Source organism: Heloderma suspectum, chromosome 2 (genome assembly GCF_057233095.1).
Source record: "Heloderma suspectum isolate Gila_16-S chromosome 2, 16-S_ref, whole genome shotgun sequence".
NCBI lineage: Eukaryota > Metazoa > Chordata > Lepidosauria > Squamata > Helodermatidae > Heloderma > Heloderma suspectum.
The window spans coordinates 218,572,484-218,586,457 of NC_139459.1; the positions used below are offsets into that span (position 1 = coordinate 218,572,484).

The 13,974-nt window shown below is 45.2% G+C and overlaps 1 protein-coding gene across 1 annotated transcript in view; it reads left to right on the forward strand.

The window, feature by feature from the left end:
- LOC146354031 (polycystin-1-like) overlaps positions 1-13,974 on the forward strand; it is an 84,342-nt gene that overhangs the window by 56,858 nt on the left and 13,510 nt on the right. The window contains exons 25-35 of the mRNA XM_084829779.1: positions 670-1,275; positions 3,417-3,576; positions 4,033-4,291; positions 5,130-5,325; positions 6,507-6,674; positions 7,128-7,271; positions 8,719-8,929; positions 9,238-9,361; positions 9,974-10,120; positions 10,938-11,002; positions 11,909-12,114. Coding sequence (XP_084685905.1) covers positions 670-1,275; positions 3,417-3,576; positions 4,033-4,291; positions 5,130-5,325; positions 6,507-6,674; positions 7,128-7,271; positions 8,719-8,929; positions 9,238-9,361; positions 9,974-10,120; positions 10,938-11,002; positions 11,909-12,114 — 2,286 coding nt within the window. The remainder of the gene's footprint in view (positions 1-669; positions 1,276-3,416; positions 3,577-4,032; positions 4,292-5,129; positions 5,326-6,506; positions 6,675-7,127; positions 7,272-8,718; positions 8,930-9,237; positions 9,362-9,973; positions 10,121-10,937; positions 11,003-11,908; positions 12,115-13,974) is intronic.

Genomic DNA, 13,974 nt, shown 5'->3' on the forward strand with positions numbered 1-13,974 from the left:
CCAAAATGTCAAATACCTAAATCGTATTATCACATTACATAGCAACAGCAGACAGTGGACAAGACAACAACTCCAAACGGTGTTTTTACTTGCTATATTAGCACGTGGATTTCTGGGAACTGTTCAAAGAACTTTAACCTTTTCTTTTTCTGGCTGGTTTCTATTTATGCACAGAGAGGGAAACACTGTCTTTCCTGGCAGGCATGTCAGAGAAGACACAATGAAACCCTGCGCTGAGTGTGCCCTGTGCACAGATAATTAAGCAAGACTTAAAGATAGTGAGAACAGGTATAGGAGTGAGTGGTTAAAGGCAGGACCAGTCCTACCATTAGACAGAGTTAGACAACTGCCTCAGGCAGCATATATTGGGTGGGGGGCAGTAGCAAGGTGTTGGAGGACAATGCTGTATGTTCCATATAGCATGCGCTGCACCCTCTAAGCTAGCCTGCTGCTCTCAGGTGCAGTGGAGGACTGTGTCCCATCGCCAATGATGAATTAAAATTCAACTGCCTGTCTGGTCAGCTTTTGTACATGAAGTGTGTGAGTGTGTGTGTGTGTGCGCGCGTGCGCACGTGCGCGCCATATTGTCTTTTGTGTCAGACAGCAAATGTCTTAGGCTGGCCCTGTCTAAAGGACCATGTCCCCTGACATGTATAATGTTGTTCTCAGGGAGGATGTTAACTACCACAGACACAAGTCTTCACACCGGGGTGAACCATCATCCGTCAAGAATACCAGGCCTCAGGAATCAGGCCTCATCAGCCTTCAGTCTCACGCAGGTGCTGATTAAGTCCTTGATGAAGTCCCGTGTGCTGAATGAGGAGGCTCTGTCACTGGCTGTCTCTGAGATCCATGTCCAGGGGAAAAAGGCAGACTCTGGCAACTTGCTGTGCATGATCCCCTCTGAGGAATGTCTCTTCTCTGTGCCCAGAACACTTGCGGAGCAGCTGGCACAGAGTCAGGAAGTTGTACAGGTCACCATGGACCTTGCCATCAACCCCTTCCCTTTCCATTACTACACCAACACCACTATTTCCACCCGGCTTGCATTTCTGGATTTCACCACTCCAGCAGGGGCACCTATCTCAGTTGCCAACCTACCCAAGGAGAGATCTATCAGTATGCGATTGCCAGCAGGACAGAAGAAGCCACAGGACTTGCCGCAGACACTGATAGTCATCCCACCGAAGGAGTCAGTTAACTTTACTGTGAAAGTGGTGTCAGGCAGCAATGCTACAGGGACACACGTCCATGTCAGTCTCACTGTGCTGGAGGGTAAGTGTGGCAAGGAAACGTCAGGAGGGGGCAGGGACAGTGGAGAAGGCTCAAGTAGGTTAGGCTTGAGAGTTTGTTTCTTAGTATAGCCCTTGGATGGCCCATGGCTGAGCAACAAAAAATGGGGCCCATCCAAAACCATAGTCTTCTGTTGAGCCAAGAGCTCATCCCATCCATACACTAAATATGGTACTAGTGATTATTTTCTCAACCTTTCTGTTTATTCATGTTAACCTGACAATGTCAACTGGACTTTGTACATAGTCAGACTCAGCTCCTATTTTGGTGAATGCGCCATCAATGGCTCCCTACCACACACATGCCTCCTTTGGTGGCATTCATGAATACAGAGAAAGTCACTAACAACACTAAGGGCTTCTCCACACAGAGGCTTTTCATCCCGTGATTTTACCGGGGCTTCTGCTTCCGGATTCTTTGTGGGATTAAGAACGGCCCTGTATATGCATTTCCCCTCCCCTCACTTTTCCCCCTATATCTGCGAGTTCTATATGTTTCATTATACAGCCACTAGATGGCACTGTTGTTATAGCGCCACTTTCTGTTTACGTGGACAAATCCAAACCGATTCAAGCCGCTTGTTTTTATTAGCTCATTATTTCCGTTTCAAATTAAGCCATGGAAATGGTCAGAAACCATGGGAGAGGTGCTGGAAGTTGACAATGTCATGTAAAGGACCTGCAAACTTCCATGAGAAACCAATCTCAATTGCAGGATAAAAGCCCCATGTGGAGAAGCCCTAAGACATATATGCCAATTTAAGCATACAGATGCACAGGAATATGAAACCAAATGAATATAGCCTTTGACATATAGGATGCCCTCACTTGGAGGTACTCAGGAATTTGGTATTTTTCTGACTTTACTAAGGTCTCACTGTGATGACAAACTGTATCTGGGCTGTGCCACTTCAGATGGGAGGTGGGGACTGGCATTATTAACTGCTTCTCCATTCAAAATAATGGTCTTCACAGAAAATGTTGACAATACATTAGGAAGATAGGTTCTAGACTCATCTCTCCCTGACATGCTAGTTTTCTATGTGCAGGGAATATTTTTGCATGTCAATCATATTCGCCTCCATATATAATCTAAAGTGGTATAGCCCAGACCCAGGTATGTCACCTCAGTAAGACTAGCCTAAAACTGGATTGCTAATTTTCATTTCTGATTCGGTTAAATCAATGCATGGTGATCTTTACTTACCATTTTCATATGGTAAAAGCTGTGACGTATATTCAACTGACTGGGATCTATAGGTTTTAGGTGTCCATTCATGCCCCTTAAGACCATATCTCAAGATGTGTATCTGTAAAAAGTGATATCAGAAGCAATGCTTAAAAAAAAAAAAGTCAGAGAAGTGAAAGGAAAAAGGAAGACAGAAGACAAATCTCTGTCTTTATAGGTGTTTATAAGTAGTTACTTCAGCTAGACTGGTATGGAAACCAGTTATCTCAGAGCAGGTAGGCAATGTGTGGGCACCAATGAAGCCCAGACACCTTTCTTGATGCCTGCTAAGGTACCCTCCCCTCCTACTCTTTTTTTTAAATTCACACATTTTCTTCCCAGCAGCTGGGATCGCTGTGAAACAGGTTTCTGTTGGTGCTGAAAGTGGTGGGTTCCAAGGAACTGTTTACTGTGCTGGGGCTCAGACCCCACCTCTACCTTGTACTCAGTCTTTCGGGCAGGTGACTCGTCCATTGCCAAGCCTCCCAGAGCAACCATTTTGTGGTGGTGCCCAGGACAGCTTCTCACATTGCCAAATGTGCCCACATACCCAAAAAGGTTTCCTCCCCCTGTTTTAGGGGAGAATCTCTATCAGCTTGCATAAGATACAGAGTCTAATGGGCAGTGCCGTTCTTGGCAGTAATCTAGCCAAGCAGTAGAATGTGAATAAGCAGGCAGTGCAACTGGCACAGGGGGCTTAATACAATGACTCATCTGCAGCACTGGGATCCTTTACCCAAAGGATTGTCTGTCTTCTCAGCCAAAATGATACTTCACCCTCCCTCCCCCCTCTGGACCTGCATCTCTGTTTTCTTACTTTTTATCAGGGAAATAGAAACACTGATTTTCTCTAGCTGTTGCAAACTTACTCAAACTAACCTTTCCTCTGTTCCCAGGCTTAGGCTCTAGCCAGGAGAAGGAGCCCTCTCTTTGTCTTTATGGACATAACGCCCCTTCTCCCAATGAGTTCCGCTATACCTTGAAGGAGGAAATAATATTTTCTAATGGCCTGGAAGGAAGGCGCAGCAAGGAGGTCAACCTCTTAATTTCACCTCTGTGAGTGTTTGTCCATCCAGGCAATCTTCTTCAGCAGACCCCAGTTCCTTGGGATGTAATCACTTTGAAGTTCACAACAGAGCCCAAGTGGGAATCCATGTGAAGCACTGGTAAAAGCCTACCCACAATAATGGCACATCTCTAGTGCAGACAGATGCATGCTGAGCACAGCACGGAATGTGATACTGACTTCAAGGGTCAGACCGTGTCTGAGCCGATACAACCCTGGGATTTCTTCTAAGGGCACGGAGACCCATTTTTATTGGTTCAGTGCCCCCTCTCCCTCCTCCCCTGTGATTAAACCCTGGCTGCAGAGATGATTTACATTGCCTGTCCTTTCGACAGTGCTGCAATTAGAGGTGCCTGTATATACTTAATGGATAGGTGACATTACTGTGCATTCGTCACTTGTGCTAAATACAAGCTAATTCCATAGTTATTCACCTCTTCCACCAGCCACCAGCTCAATGAGACTCATCAGGAATATTATATCAACATCACTAGTCACTTCTGCTGCTCTGTTATCAGCGCCCGCATCTCTGTTTTTGCCAGCCTCTGCCAGTACTTCCATTTTCCTAGCATGCAGTGGAGCACAGAGGGAGTGGCCCCAACAGCCACCACCAGCCCCAAGGAGATCGGGTGCCTGACAGAGCATCTCACCATCTTTGGGGCTAGCCTCTTTCTGCCTCCTCACAGTGTTGTCTTCCTGCCACCGGTGAGTTAAGAGCTTCTGTTTTCAGTTAGGCAAGTGGAGGGAAGGTGGTTGGGGGTAAGATTCCTGTCAGCCAGTGAACACCACAGTGCTAACATTAACCTGTTAAATGGTTTGGGGCCAGGATATGTGAAAGACCACCTCCTCCCATATGAACCTGCCTGTAGTTTATTATCTTCTTTGGAAGTTGATGGGAACATGGGACAGGGCCTTTTCTGAGCAGCACCCTGATTTCCATTATATCAAGGAACATTTGCTTTCTTGGCTTTGAGGCATGATAAGATGATTGCCCTTCCTATCATGGCATTTCATTTGCCTTAATGTGATACTGACTTCAAGGGTATCACCTTAAAACAAATGGAATGTAAATACCTACTGGTGTTAACCAGTATACCAATATACCACTGAAAAGAGCTTTTCCTCCTGTTTGTGGCATGTTTTAGGCCAGGAATGAGGTTCCTGGATGGGAAAGAAACTTCATATACTCAGCTGTAATGTGAGATCAGCCGGGCAAAGGACGGACTGAGAGAAGATGGGGTATGATAGGGCTGAATGTGTTCCTCCTGCTGAATTGTGTGGTGTGTAAATGTAGTAATTAAATGTGAAATGCACTACAAAAACACCTTCAGCCAGTTAAATGAGCCCCTCACAGACATAAGTCTTTATGTGACTCTCTTCTATATCTGACTTTAGTCTGGTCAGGGATTAAAATGCTGGCCATCACTACATATTGCTATAGGTTCACCACTGGTGCCCTGTTGGTTAGCCTGTGGCAGAACCTCTCCCTTGCCCTGCCACCCCCACCACCCCCAATCAATCCTGGCCTGTGTTCTGTTTTCAGAAGGCACATTCCTGGCAGAGCCCATTGGCACTGATCACCTCCTGCGTTCTCTTCTCCATCTACCTGGCGGTCGCACTGATATCCCACAAGCTGGATGACATTGACATCACTCGGGTGGGGATTATCCCTCGGTGTGGCCAGCCTGGACGGTACAAGTATTGGGTGATGGTGAAGACTGGTTGGAAAAGAGGCTCAGGTATAGGGAGCTGTGATGTTGCCTGGCAGTCCATGTTGCAATTTAAGATGCTTCCACATTGACCTTTCCCTCAACCCGATATTAACACCTTTTGCTCATAGCTGAAAATCCAGGTGACCTTTCTCCCAAATTGTTGCATTCTCTTTTTCCTGAGGTGTCATCCTGTTTTGTTTTGTTGCTGAGTTTATGATTGTTGGAGAAATGTAGAGAAATCATGTGAGATCTGAAATTATGTAATACTGTTTTGGAGATGTGGTTTGGAACATGGTTGGGGATGGTATGGTTGTAGTTATGGTTGGATGACTTTCTTAATTTACCTGCCCCACCCCTCCATCTTTACCAGCTCTACAATGGCATCCTTCTGCCACTTCATTTGGAGAAACCTCTCATCACCTTCACCTCATTTTGCCTTGAAACCGTTGGATTTCCTGCAGAAGTGAAGGGAGGAAGCATTGTCAGTTTCATACACACAAAAAGAAGGGTGGTTATTTCAAGGTGGTCTATGAGTGTGTGTGCATGCACACACACACTATTTTGGAAGAATTGGGCTTCATGTATGTGGAAATCTTTAGTCAACGGGTAGGTTTCCTTTATAAATTTAGGGTAATGAGATCTGTTAGTAAGTTATTCTCCTTAGCATGTGTGACATCACTACTGGCTCTTGAGTTTGGAAGGATCTTGAAAGTAGCACCCCAAGGCTAGAAGATTTCAAGGTAATGTTGAGCTTTGAAAATAGAGTTGACCTTCCAGTCAGTCTTTTCCAGACATGATCTGAACATGGGATTCTGCTGTATCAGTGCAATGGCCAAATTACTTTTTAGGGGGGAGGCCTGTGGGCTACAATACCAAGTTGCTGGCAAAAGGGAAGAGATGGAGCCTTTGAGACTGTGGGGAGGTTTAGGGGGGTCAGCTATATGCCTAGAAGCTTCCCTTTTCCAAGCGGTTTAATAGAGACAGGTAGGAGTTCGTGCCCATCTGCCTTCATTTGCCCGAGGGAGGTAAATTAGGCAGGCTGGGACCACTGTCCCAATAGATCCTGAAGCAGAGTTAGCTACCTTGAGACAATCTTGCTGATGGGGACCAAGCCACCAAAAGCTACTCTACCTCACTCCTGGGTGTTTTGTTTTGGTGGGGACATTTAACTGAACATTACCTTATGCTATCTCACACATCTCTTCAAGGTACCACAGCCCATATAGGGATCAGCTTGTATGGGCTGAACAAAAGTGGCTCTCGCCACCTGGACAAAGGCTGGGCATTCCAGAGAAACAGCCAGGATATTTTCCAAGTAGAAACGGATGTGAACCTAGGAGAGATTTGGAAGATCCGTATCTGGCATGATAACACTGGTATGACCCATAATTGAGGAACTTTGTTTATTGCAAGCCAACAAGCCAAGTGGCTGCAGTCCAGAAAACCTAGTTTTACAGATTTGCTGTGAACAGAATAAATCATGTAACATATCCAACTGCAGCTAACCAGGCACCTTTGCATGCTCACAAGCAGGGCATGATGGTGCTAGCCTTCTCCAGTGATTTTGTTCCCAGCATCTGACATACTGCCTCAATTAGCAGTTGTATTAACTAATAGCCCTTGGTAGGCCTATCCCCCATGCATCTGTCAAACCCTTAAAAGGGGAACCATCTGGTTTAGTAGCCATCACCAAATCTTGCACTAGTGGTTTCCATAGGCTGATTACACATGGTGTGAAGAAGTGTCTTCTGTCATTGTCAGTCCTGAACCACCACCATTCAGCTAGCTGTTTGGGAGATGTTTGCTTCACTGTCTTTCTTTATGATCAGGTCTGGACCCTTCTTGGTACCTGCAGCATGTTATTGTATGGGACAAGCAGACGGACAATATGTACTTCTTCCTAGTGGAGGACTGGCTGTCTGTGGAAAACGAAAAGAATGAGGGAATGGTGGAAAAGGAGGTCCTGGCAGCATGTGAGTTCTAGCCTAATGGAATCATGACCTGAGAGCTGCGGTTATCATTGGTGCTGGTAACTATGAGAACCCCACTATTAACATAGGATTAGAATCTTGCACCTTAGAATTGGCTGGTTGGTTCAAATAAGTATGTGAGATCTGTTCCCTAGTAGCCCATCTCTAGCCTTCTTTTGGCCCTCTCTAGCCCATCCTTCTTGGCCTTCTTGGCCACCTTAGGGTTGCCAGGCTAAAATGCTATAGTGACAGTAGACATAACGTGCATCCCCTCCTGACCTCAAGCACTGTGCAGTTCCTTCAAACGAGAAGAAGTTTCTTCGCTGTCAGCATCCTGCGCCTATGAGCAGCTGCTGGGTCCCAAACACCCCGGTAGATCCCACTGGGGATGACATCTGTTTTGGCCCACCCACGCCCTGGCTGCAGGCTTATCAGATGGAAGCGCTGAGTCTGCAAAGCCATCCACCGTTTTAAATTTCCTGGTGTTCCAGGGCACCTGATGTAGGACCACTCTAAGACATTGTGGGAAATTTAAGTGGTGGGCAGATTTGCAGACCCAGATGCTTCTGCAAGGTAAGCCCATGGATGGGCTAAGAACCAACTGTGGGGGGGCCCTCGGGAGGTACCTTGCAAGGGCTTCCTTCAACCTGAAGCCAGCTCTGCTTTACAGCACCTTCTTATTAGCGGCTTCTTTCCTTACTTCTTTGTCTCCTGTTTCTCTTAGGTTCCTCTTTCTCAGTCCATCTGCATCCTTCCTTCTGTTACCTAGTGTCTTGTAACTTATCTACCTTTAGTCCTCAGCCTGCCCCACAAAGCTACTCCTGTCCCTAGGATTTGTGTGAGGGCTAGAGGGCTTGTGTACACAAGGCATTTATCATGTGCTCATCATTTTCTAAAAAATGGAGATCCTAGAGTCAAGGTGTGTGAGGCATACCTCAAAAACAACAGTGCAGCTGGGCTCCTCAGTAACAGGTTCCAATCCTGAAAACACCCTGATGTGTCATTGTTTTGTTTTCTCCCAACATTCTAGTATGATTGGCTAAATATTTTCATAAACTTTTCACATTTCCCTGAAAGCTAGGAAAGCTTTTGATACAAATGTAGGTTCTAATTAAAATTAATTAGACAATTAGACCTTTTAATAAAACAAAAAACACACTTTTAAAATAATTCCAGGCATTACTTTTTAGAAGAAAGTTTCTGTGAGATTCACCTTGACTTCACATTTTGCAGGTGATGTTCTTAAGTGTATATCACTTTGTATATATGAAAAGTCCCACACATCACTAACAACATAACTAGTACCATAAATCAGTCCATGAATTAAATAATTATGAGGATGGTGATGTTGATTAGAGGAAATAAGGATAGCTAAGCAGGATGGAGATGCTTCTGGTAATAATGAGGAGGAGGAGGGGAACGTGATCATGGCTTCTGTTATTGTTTTCAGGTCCACAGGAACTGAGATGCTTTTCCCGAATTTTCCCAGCACAGATGCGCCTTGGGTTTTCTGACCAGCACTTGTGGCTTTCTATTTGGAGCCGTCCTCCTAATAGCCGCTTTACCCGGGTGCAGAGGCTCACTTGCTGCATGCTTATGGTCAACCTCTTCTTAGCCACATGTGCCATCTGGTATGGTGCCATTGGAGTTAAGGGTCACAGGTGAAGATCTTGCTCAGAGGAGCACATGGGAGAGCAAGGGAGGGGATGCACAGAAAGTGCAAGCAGAAGATAAGCATGAGCTCAGTGAAATGTTGCTGAGGTGAGTTAGGCTCTGAGACTGTAATGGGTGGTGAAACAAATAGCGCTTCTGGAGCTCCAACTGATGCGTGCATATCTGATTTCTCTGTGTTCTAAAAACTGCATCCTCAAAAAGTCCCCAGGAGGCTGAGTTTCAGATCCTTTGTTCACTGGCTTTAGATTCTAAGGTCGGTCATCAAATGGCTAAATCTACTTTTTTTCTCCTACAGCAATCCCGTTGGAAGCCAGGCTTCTGTGACAGCAGAGAGCATTGCGGTCGGAGTAATTGCAGCTGTAGTGGTTTACCCACTACACCTTCTCTTCTGCTTTTTCTTCAGGAAAACACGCAGCAAGGTACACATTTCTACCCAGTACAGTTTCTTCAGAACCTCCCTCAAATCACAAAAGCAACAAGGAGAGAAAGTTAAATCAGCAACAAGGAAGGGAAGCCACAAAAACCACACTTAACCACTCAATATAAGAATAGAAAGAATGAATTAGTAAACAAGTAGGTATACAGCTATAACAGAATTGCACAGTATGCCACATCATTGAAAACAAGTTGACCCCAACTATATACTAAAGTTTCTGAAAAGTAAGCCCAGTATAATATACTTGTTGTTGTTCAGTCGTTCAGTCGTGTCCGACTCTTCGTGACCCCATGGACCATAGCACGCCAGGCCTTTTTGTCCTGCGCTCTCTCCCGGAGTGTGCTCAAGTCCATATTCATTGCATCGGTGATGCTATCTACAGAAGAAAATGACCCACTTCAGTCCTTAGTTCATTCATGTTTCCTTTAGTTGTGAAATGAATAGGAAATTGCCAAGCGCTTCTTCTGACAATAAGCAATCAAATGCTCGGTGGGGTACCAGTCTTTGACTTTTAAATGGGTGATGAAACAGGCACCCTGTTGAGCATTTGATTAGACAGGGCTGGGTGTGTGACCAACTGCCCTGTTTCCAACAGGTTGCAATAGAAGACCCTGACCCACCTGTGCAGGATTCCCAGACGGTGGAGATGGAGGTGTCCCTTGAATGTTCTAATCTGGGTAGCTCCTCCTTATCTATCCTTGGGAGAATGGAGTCACTTGTGGATGTGGGTTCTGTTCGCAGTGTGAGTAAAGCTATTCTGTGGGCCTGGTGTTGACCATAAAAAGTGTTGGGGAACTAAACGTTGAGCTTGCGTGTGCTCCCGTAACCCCCCTTCGCTGCCTGGGCTTGGGTTCTTGTTTTTAATAGCATTTGTAGAGCTATATTTTATAATGTTCAAAGTGTTTTGCATATATTACCTGAGTCATCTTTACAACAATCCTGTAAGGTAGGTGGCTATCATTATCATCCCCATGTTGCAAATGTGGGAACTAAGTCTGAGCAAGCATGGGCTTACTGAAGGCCAGCCAATGAGTTTGTGGCTGAAGCAAGATTTGGACTTTCTGGTTCAAAGCTGTTGTTCTTAGATAACTGCCTCAACTCTCCGCTCCTCACACCCCCACTTCTAATCCCAGTTGTGATCACAGGATATTTGGCTACCTTGTATTTTCAAGAATATTTTTTATAAAATGGAATTCTTTGTTGTGAAGGCTTTGTCAGCCACCACTACCTTAAAGTAGTGCAGGAAAAAAGAATTCTGCAGGTGCAGCTTGTCATGTTATAAGGCTGCAGGGGTGAGGAAAAACAGTTTATTCTGTTTTCTACACAGTTGTAATGGGTATACCCAAGCCCTGTCCTGTATTGCATCTAGTCATCCTGATGTTGACTACATTATGGTGTAATAGCAGAAAAACTAGTTTGTGTTTATTCCTTAAAAGGAAATGGAGGTGAAATTGGTAGATGAGGTTCCTTCCAAGTTGACATTTCTATGGTTTCATGCAGCATCCATGATAGGTCCCCCCTCCCGCACACTCCATTTGACCTCTTTTTGCCCTTTACAGGAATCCCCCATAAGTAGAAAACCAACTTCTAACCAGAAGAGTGTCACAGGAGCAGGCAATGACAGGTATTGCTCAAACAGAGAGCGCTGGAAAAGCCAAACAGACATGTTCGTGCTTGTTTCACATGAAATGCTGTGTTCACTTTAAGATATTGTTTGACCCCACCCACTACAGCTATTCGTGGGCCAATTATTTGGGTGTGTTATCTCTTGCCGACCATTCATAACACGAATTAGGAATGTTCATAGGTAGCTGGGATGAGGAACTGCTACATACTATACTACCTCTGAATGAACCTTGTTGGATGGCTATTTCCATGTTGTTTGCCAGTTAGGTTGTTCCTTGGATCTGCTTCTGTGAGGGATCTCCCACATGATTCAGAATATGGGGATACAAGGAAAAGCACCCATATGGTTTGCCTTCTTGGCAGCATCCATGCTACTAGTGTAACATGTGAGGCAGGCCTTTGTATCCAGTAAACCTCAGTTTGAGCCCCTTTAGCTTTTCTGTCTCTAGCTGAATTACTTTGGGTGGGGTGGGGGGAACATGTGGCATACTCAGTCCATGTGTAACTAGTGTGCAAATGGTGTTTGTTTATTGCATTTGTATTCTCTTGGGTTTCCAAGTAGCTCAGAGTGGTGTTTTAGCAGTGGTCATAGCCAAACCTGTGAAGAAGGTTAGGATGAGAAATTGTGACTTTGCTCAAGCCAGACTGTCCAGTGATCTTCTAGGCCAAGTGGAATTTGAACCTGGGTTTCCCATATCCATAGCCACCAACTTAGCCACAACAGCATCCTGGCTTTTATAGACCTATCAGAACAGACTGTTGAGCTGTCTGAATGGGGTGACACGTCTTGTCATTCCAGATTATCTATCTACAGTTCAAGTAACCTCATCCTGTTAGCGTGGTATGAATGCTCTTCATGCCAGAAGCCAGACCTCATTAACATGCCATTTTTTAAAATCCACAGGGCGGTTAAACAGTGGCTTTCATGCGACAGTATCTTCAGTGTCCCTGACCTTTTGAACTCTGATCCTCGGATGAACCGGAGTCGGATTCTCAAGAGGAAGAAGGCTCTGGCAAAGTTGGGATTTGAGTCCATGTCTAGCTGTGATGATGATCCCCTGTCTTTTTCCTTCAGAGATTCTGAGGACAGCAGCTGCGGCCATCATTCTGGTAAACACCAGCCACTTTTTTTTTCTGCTTTGTCTCCTCTGTGCTCAGTGCTTCTCACACATTTTTTTTATGAGTAAAAATTTGGCAATGGTAACAAATAGGTTAAAAGTTGGTCTACAAGGTTTAATTGTAGACTAATCAACCTAGGTGTCAGGTGCCTTTGTTGTTGTTGTTCAGTTGTTAAGTCGTGTCCGACTCTTCGTGACCCCATGGACCATAGCACGCCAGGCCTTCCTGTCCTCCGCTCTCTCCCGGAGTGTGCTCAAGTTCATATTCATTGCATTGGTGATGCTATCTAGCCATCTCATCCTCTGCCGTCCCCTTCTCCTTTTGCCTTCGATCTTCCCCAGCATCAGGGTCTTTTCCAGGGAGTTTTCTCTTCGCATTAGGTGGCCAAAATATTGGAGCTTCAGCTTCAGCATCTGTCCTTCCAATGAGCACTCAGGGTTGATTTCTTTTAGGATGGACTGATTTGACCTCTTTGCAGTCCAGGGGACTCATAAGAGTCTTCTCCAGCACCACAGTTCGAAGACATCAATTCCTCGGCGCTCAGCCTTCCTTATAGTCCAGCTCTCACAGCCATACGTTGCTACTGGGAAAACCATAGCTTTGATTATACGGATCTTTGTCGGCAAGGTGATGTCTCTGCTTCTCACTATGCTGTCTAGGTTTGCCATAGCTTTCCTCCCAAGGAGCAAGCGTCTTTTAATTTCATGGCTACAGTCACCATCTGCGGTGATCTTGGAGCCCAAGAAAATAAAATCTGTCACTGCTTCCATTTCTTCCCCTTCTATATGCCAGGAAGTGATGGGGCCAGATGCCATGATCTTAGTTTTTTGAATGTTGAGTTCCAAACCAGCTTTTCCCCTCTCCACTTTCACCCTCAACAAGAGGCTCTTGAGATCCTCTTCGCTTTCTGCCATTAGGGTGGTATCGTCTGCGTATCGGAGGTTGTTGATAATTCTCCCGGCAATCTTAATTCCGACCTGTGATTCATCCAACCTGGCGTTTCTCATGATGTACCCTGCATATAAGTTAAATAAGCAGGGTGACAATATGCAGCCTTGTTGTACCCCTTGCCCAATTTTGAACCAATCGGTTGTTCCATGTCCGGTTCTTACTGTTGCTTCTTGATCCTCGTACAGGTTTCTCAGGAGACAGGTAAGGTGGTCTGGTACTCCCTTCTCTTTAAGAATTTGCCACAGTTTGTTGTGATCCACACAATCAAAGGCTTTAGCGTAGTCAGTGAAGCAGAAATAGACGTTTTTCTGGAATTCTCTTGCTTTTTCCATGATCCAGTGAATGTTGGCGATTTGATCTCTAGTTCCTCTGCCTCTTCGAAACCCCGCTTGTACTTCCGGTAGTTCTCGGTTCACATACTGCTGAAGCCTAGCTTGTAGGATTTTGAGCATCACCTTGCTGGCATGTGAAAGGAGCGCAATTGTACGGTAGTTTGAGCACTCTTTGGCATTGCCCTTCTTTGGAATTGGAATGTAAACTGATCTTTTCCAGCCTTGTGGCCACTGTTGAGTGTTCCAAATTTGTTGGCATATTGAGTGCAGCACTTTAACAGCATCATCTTTTAGGATTTTAAATAGCTCAGCTGGAATACTGTCATCTCCGCTAGCTTTGTTGTTAGTAAAGCTTCCTAAGGCCCACTTGACTTCACTCTCCAGGATGTCCGGCTCAAGATCAGTAACCACACTATCATGGCTATCAGGGACATTCAGATCTTTCCTGTATAGTTCTTCTGTGTATTCTTTCCACCTCTTCTTAATCTCATCTGCTTCTGTTAGGTCCCTGCCTTCTTTGTCCTTTATCATGCCTGTCTTTGCACAAAACGTTCCCTTGAGATCTCCG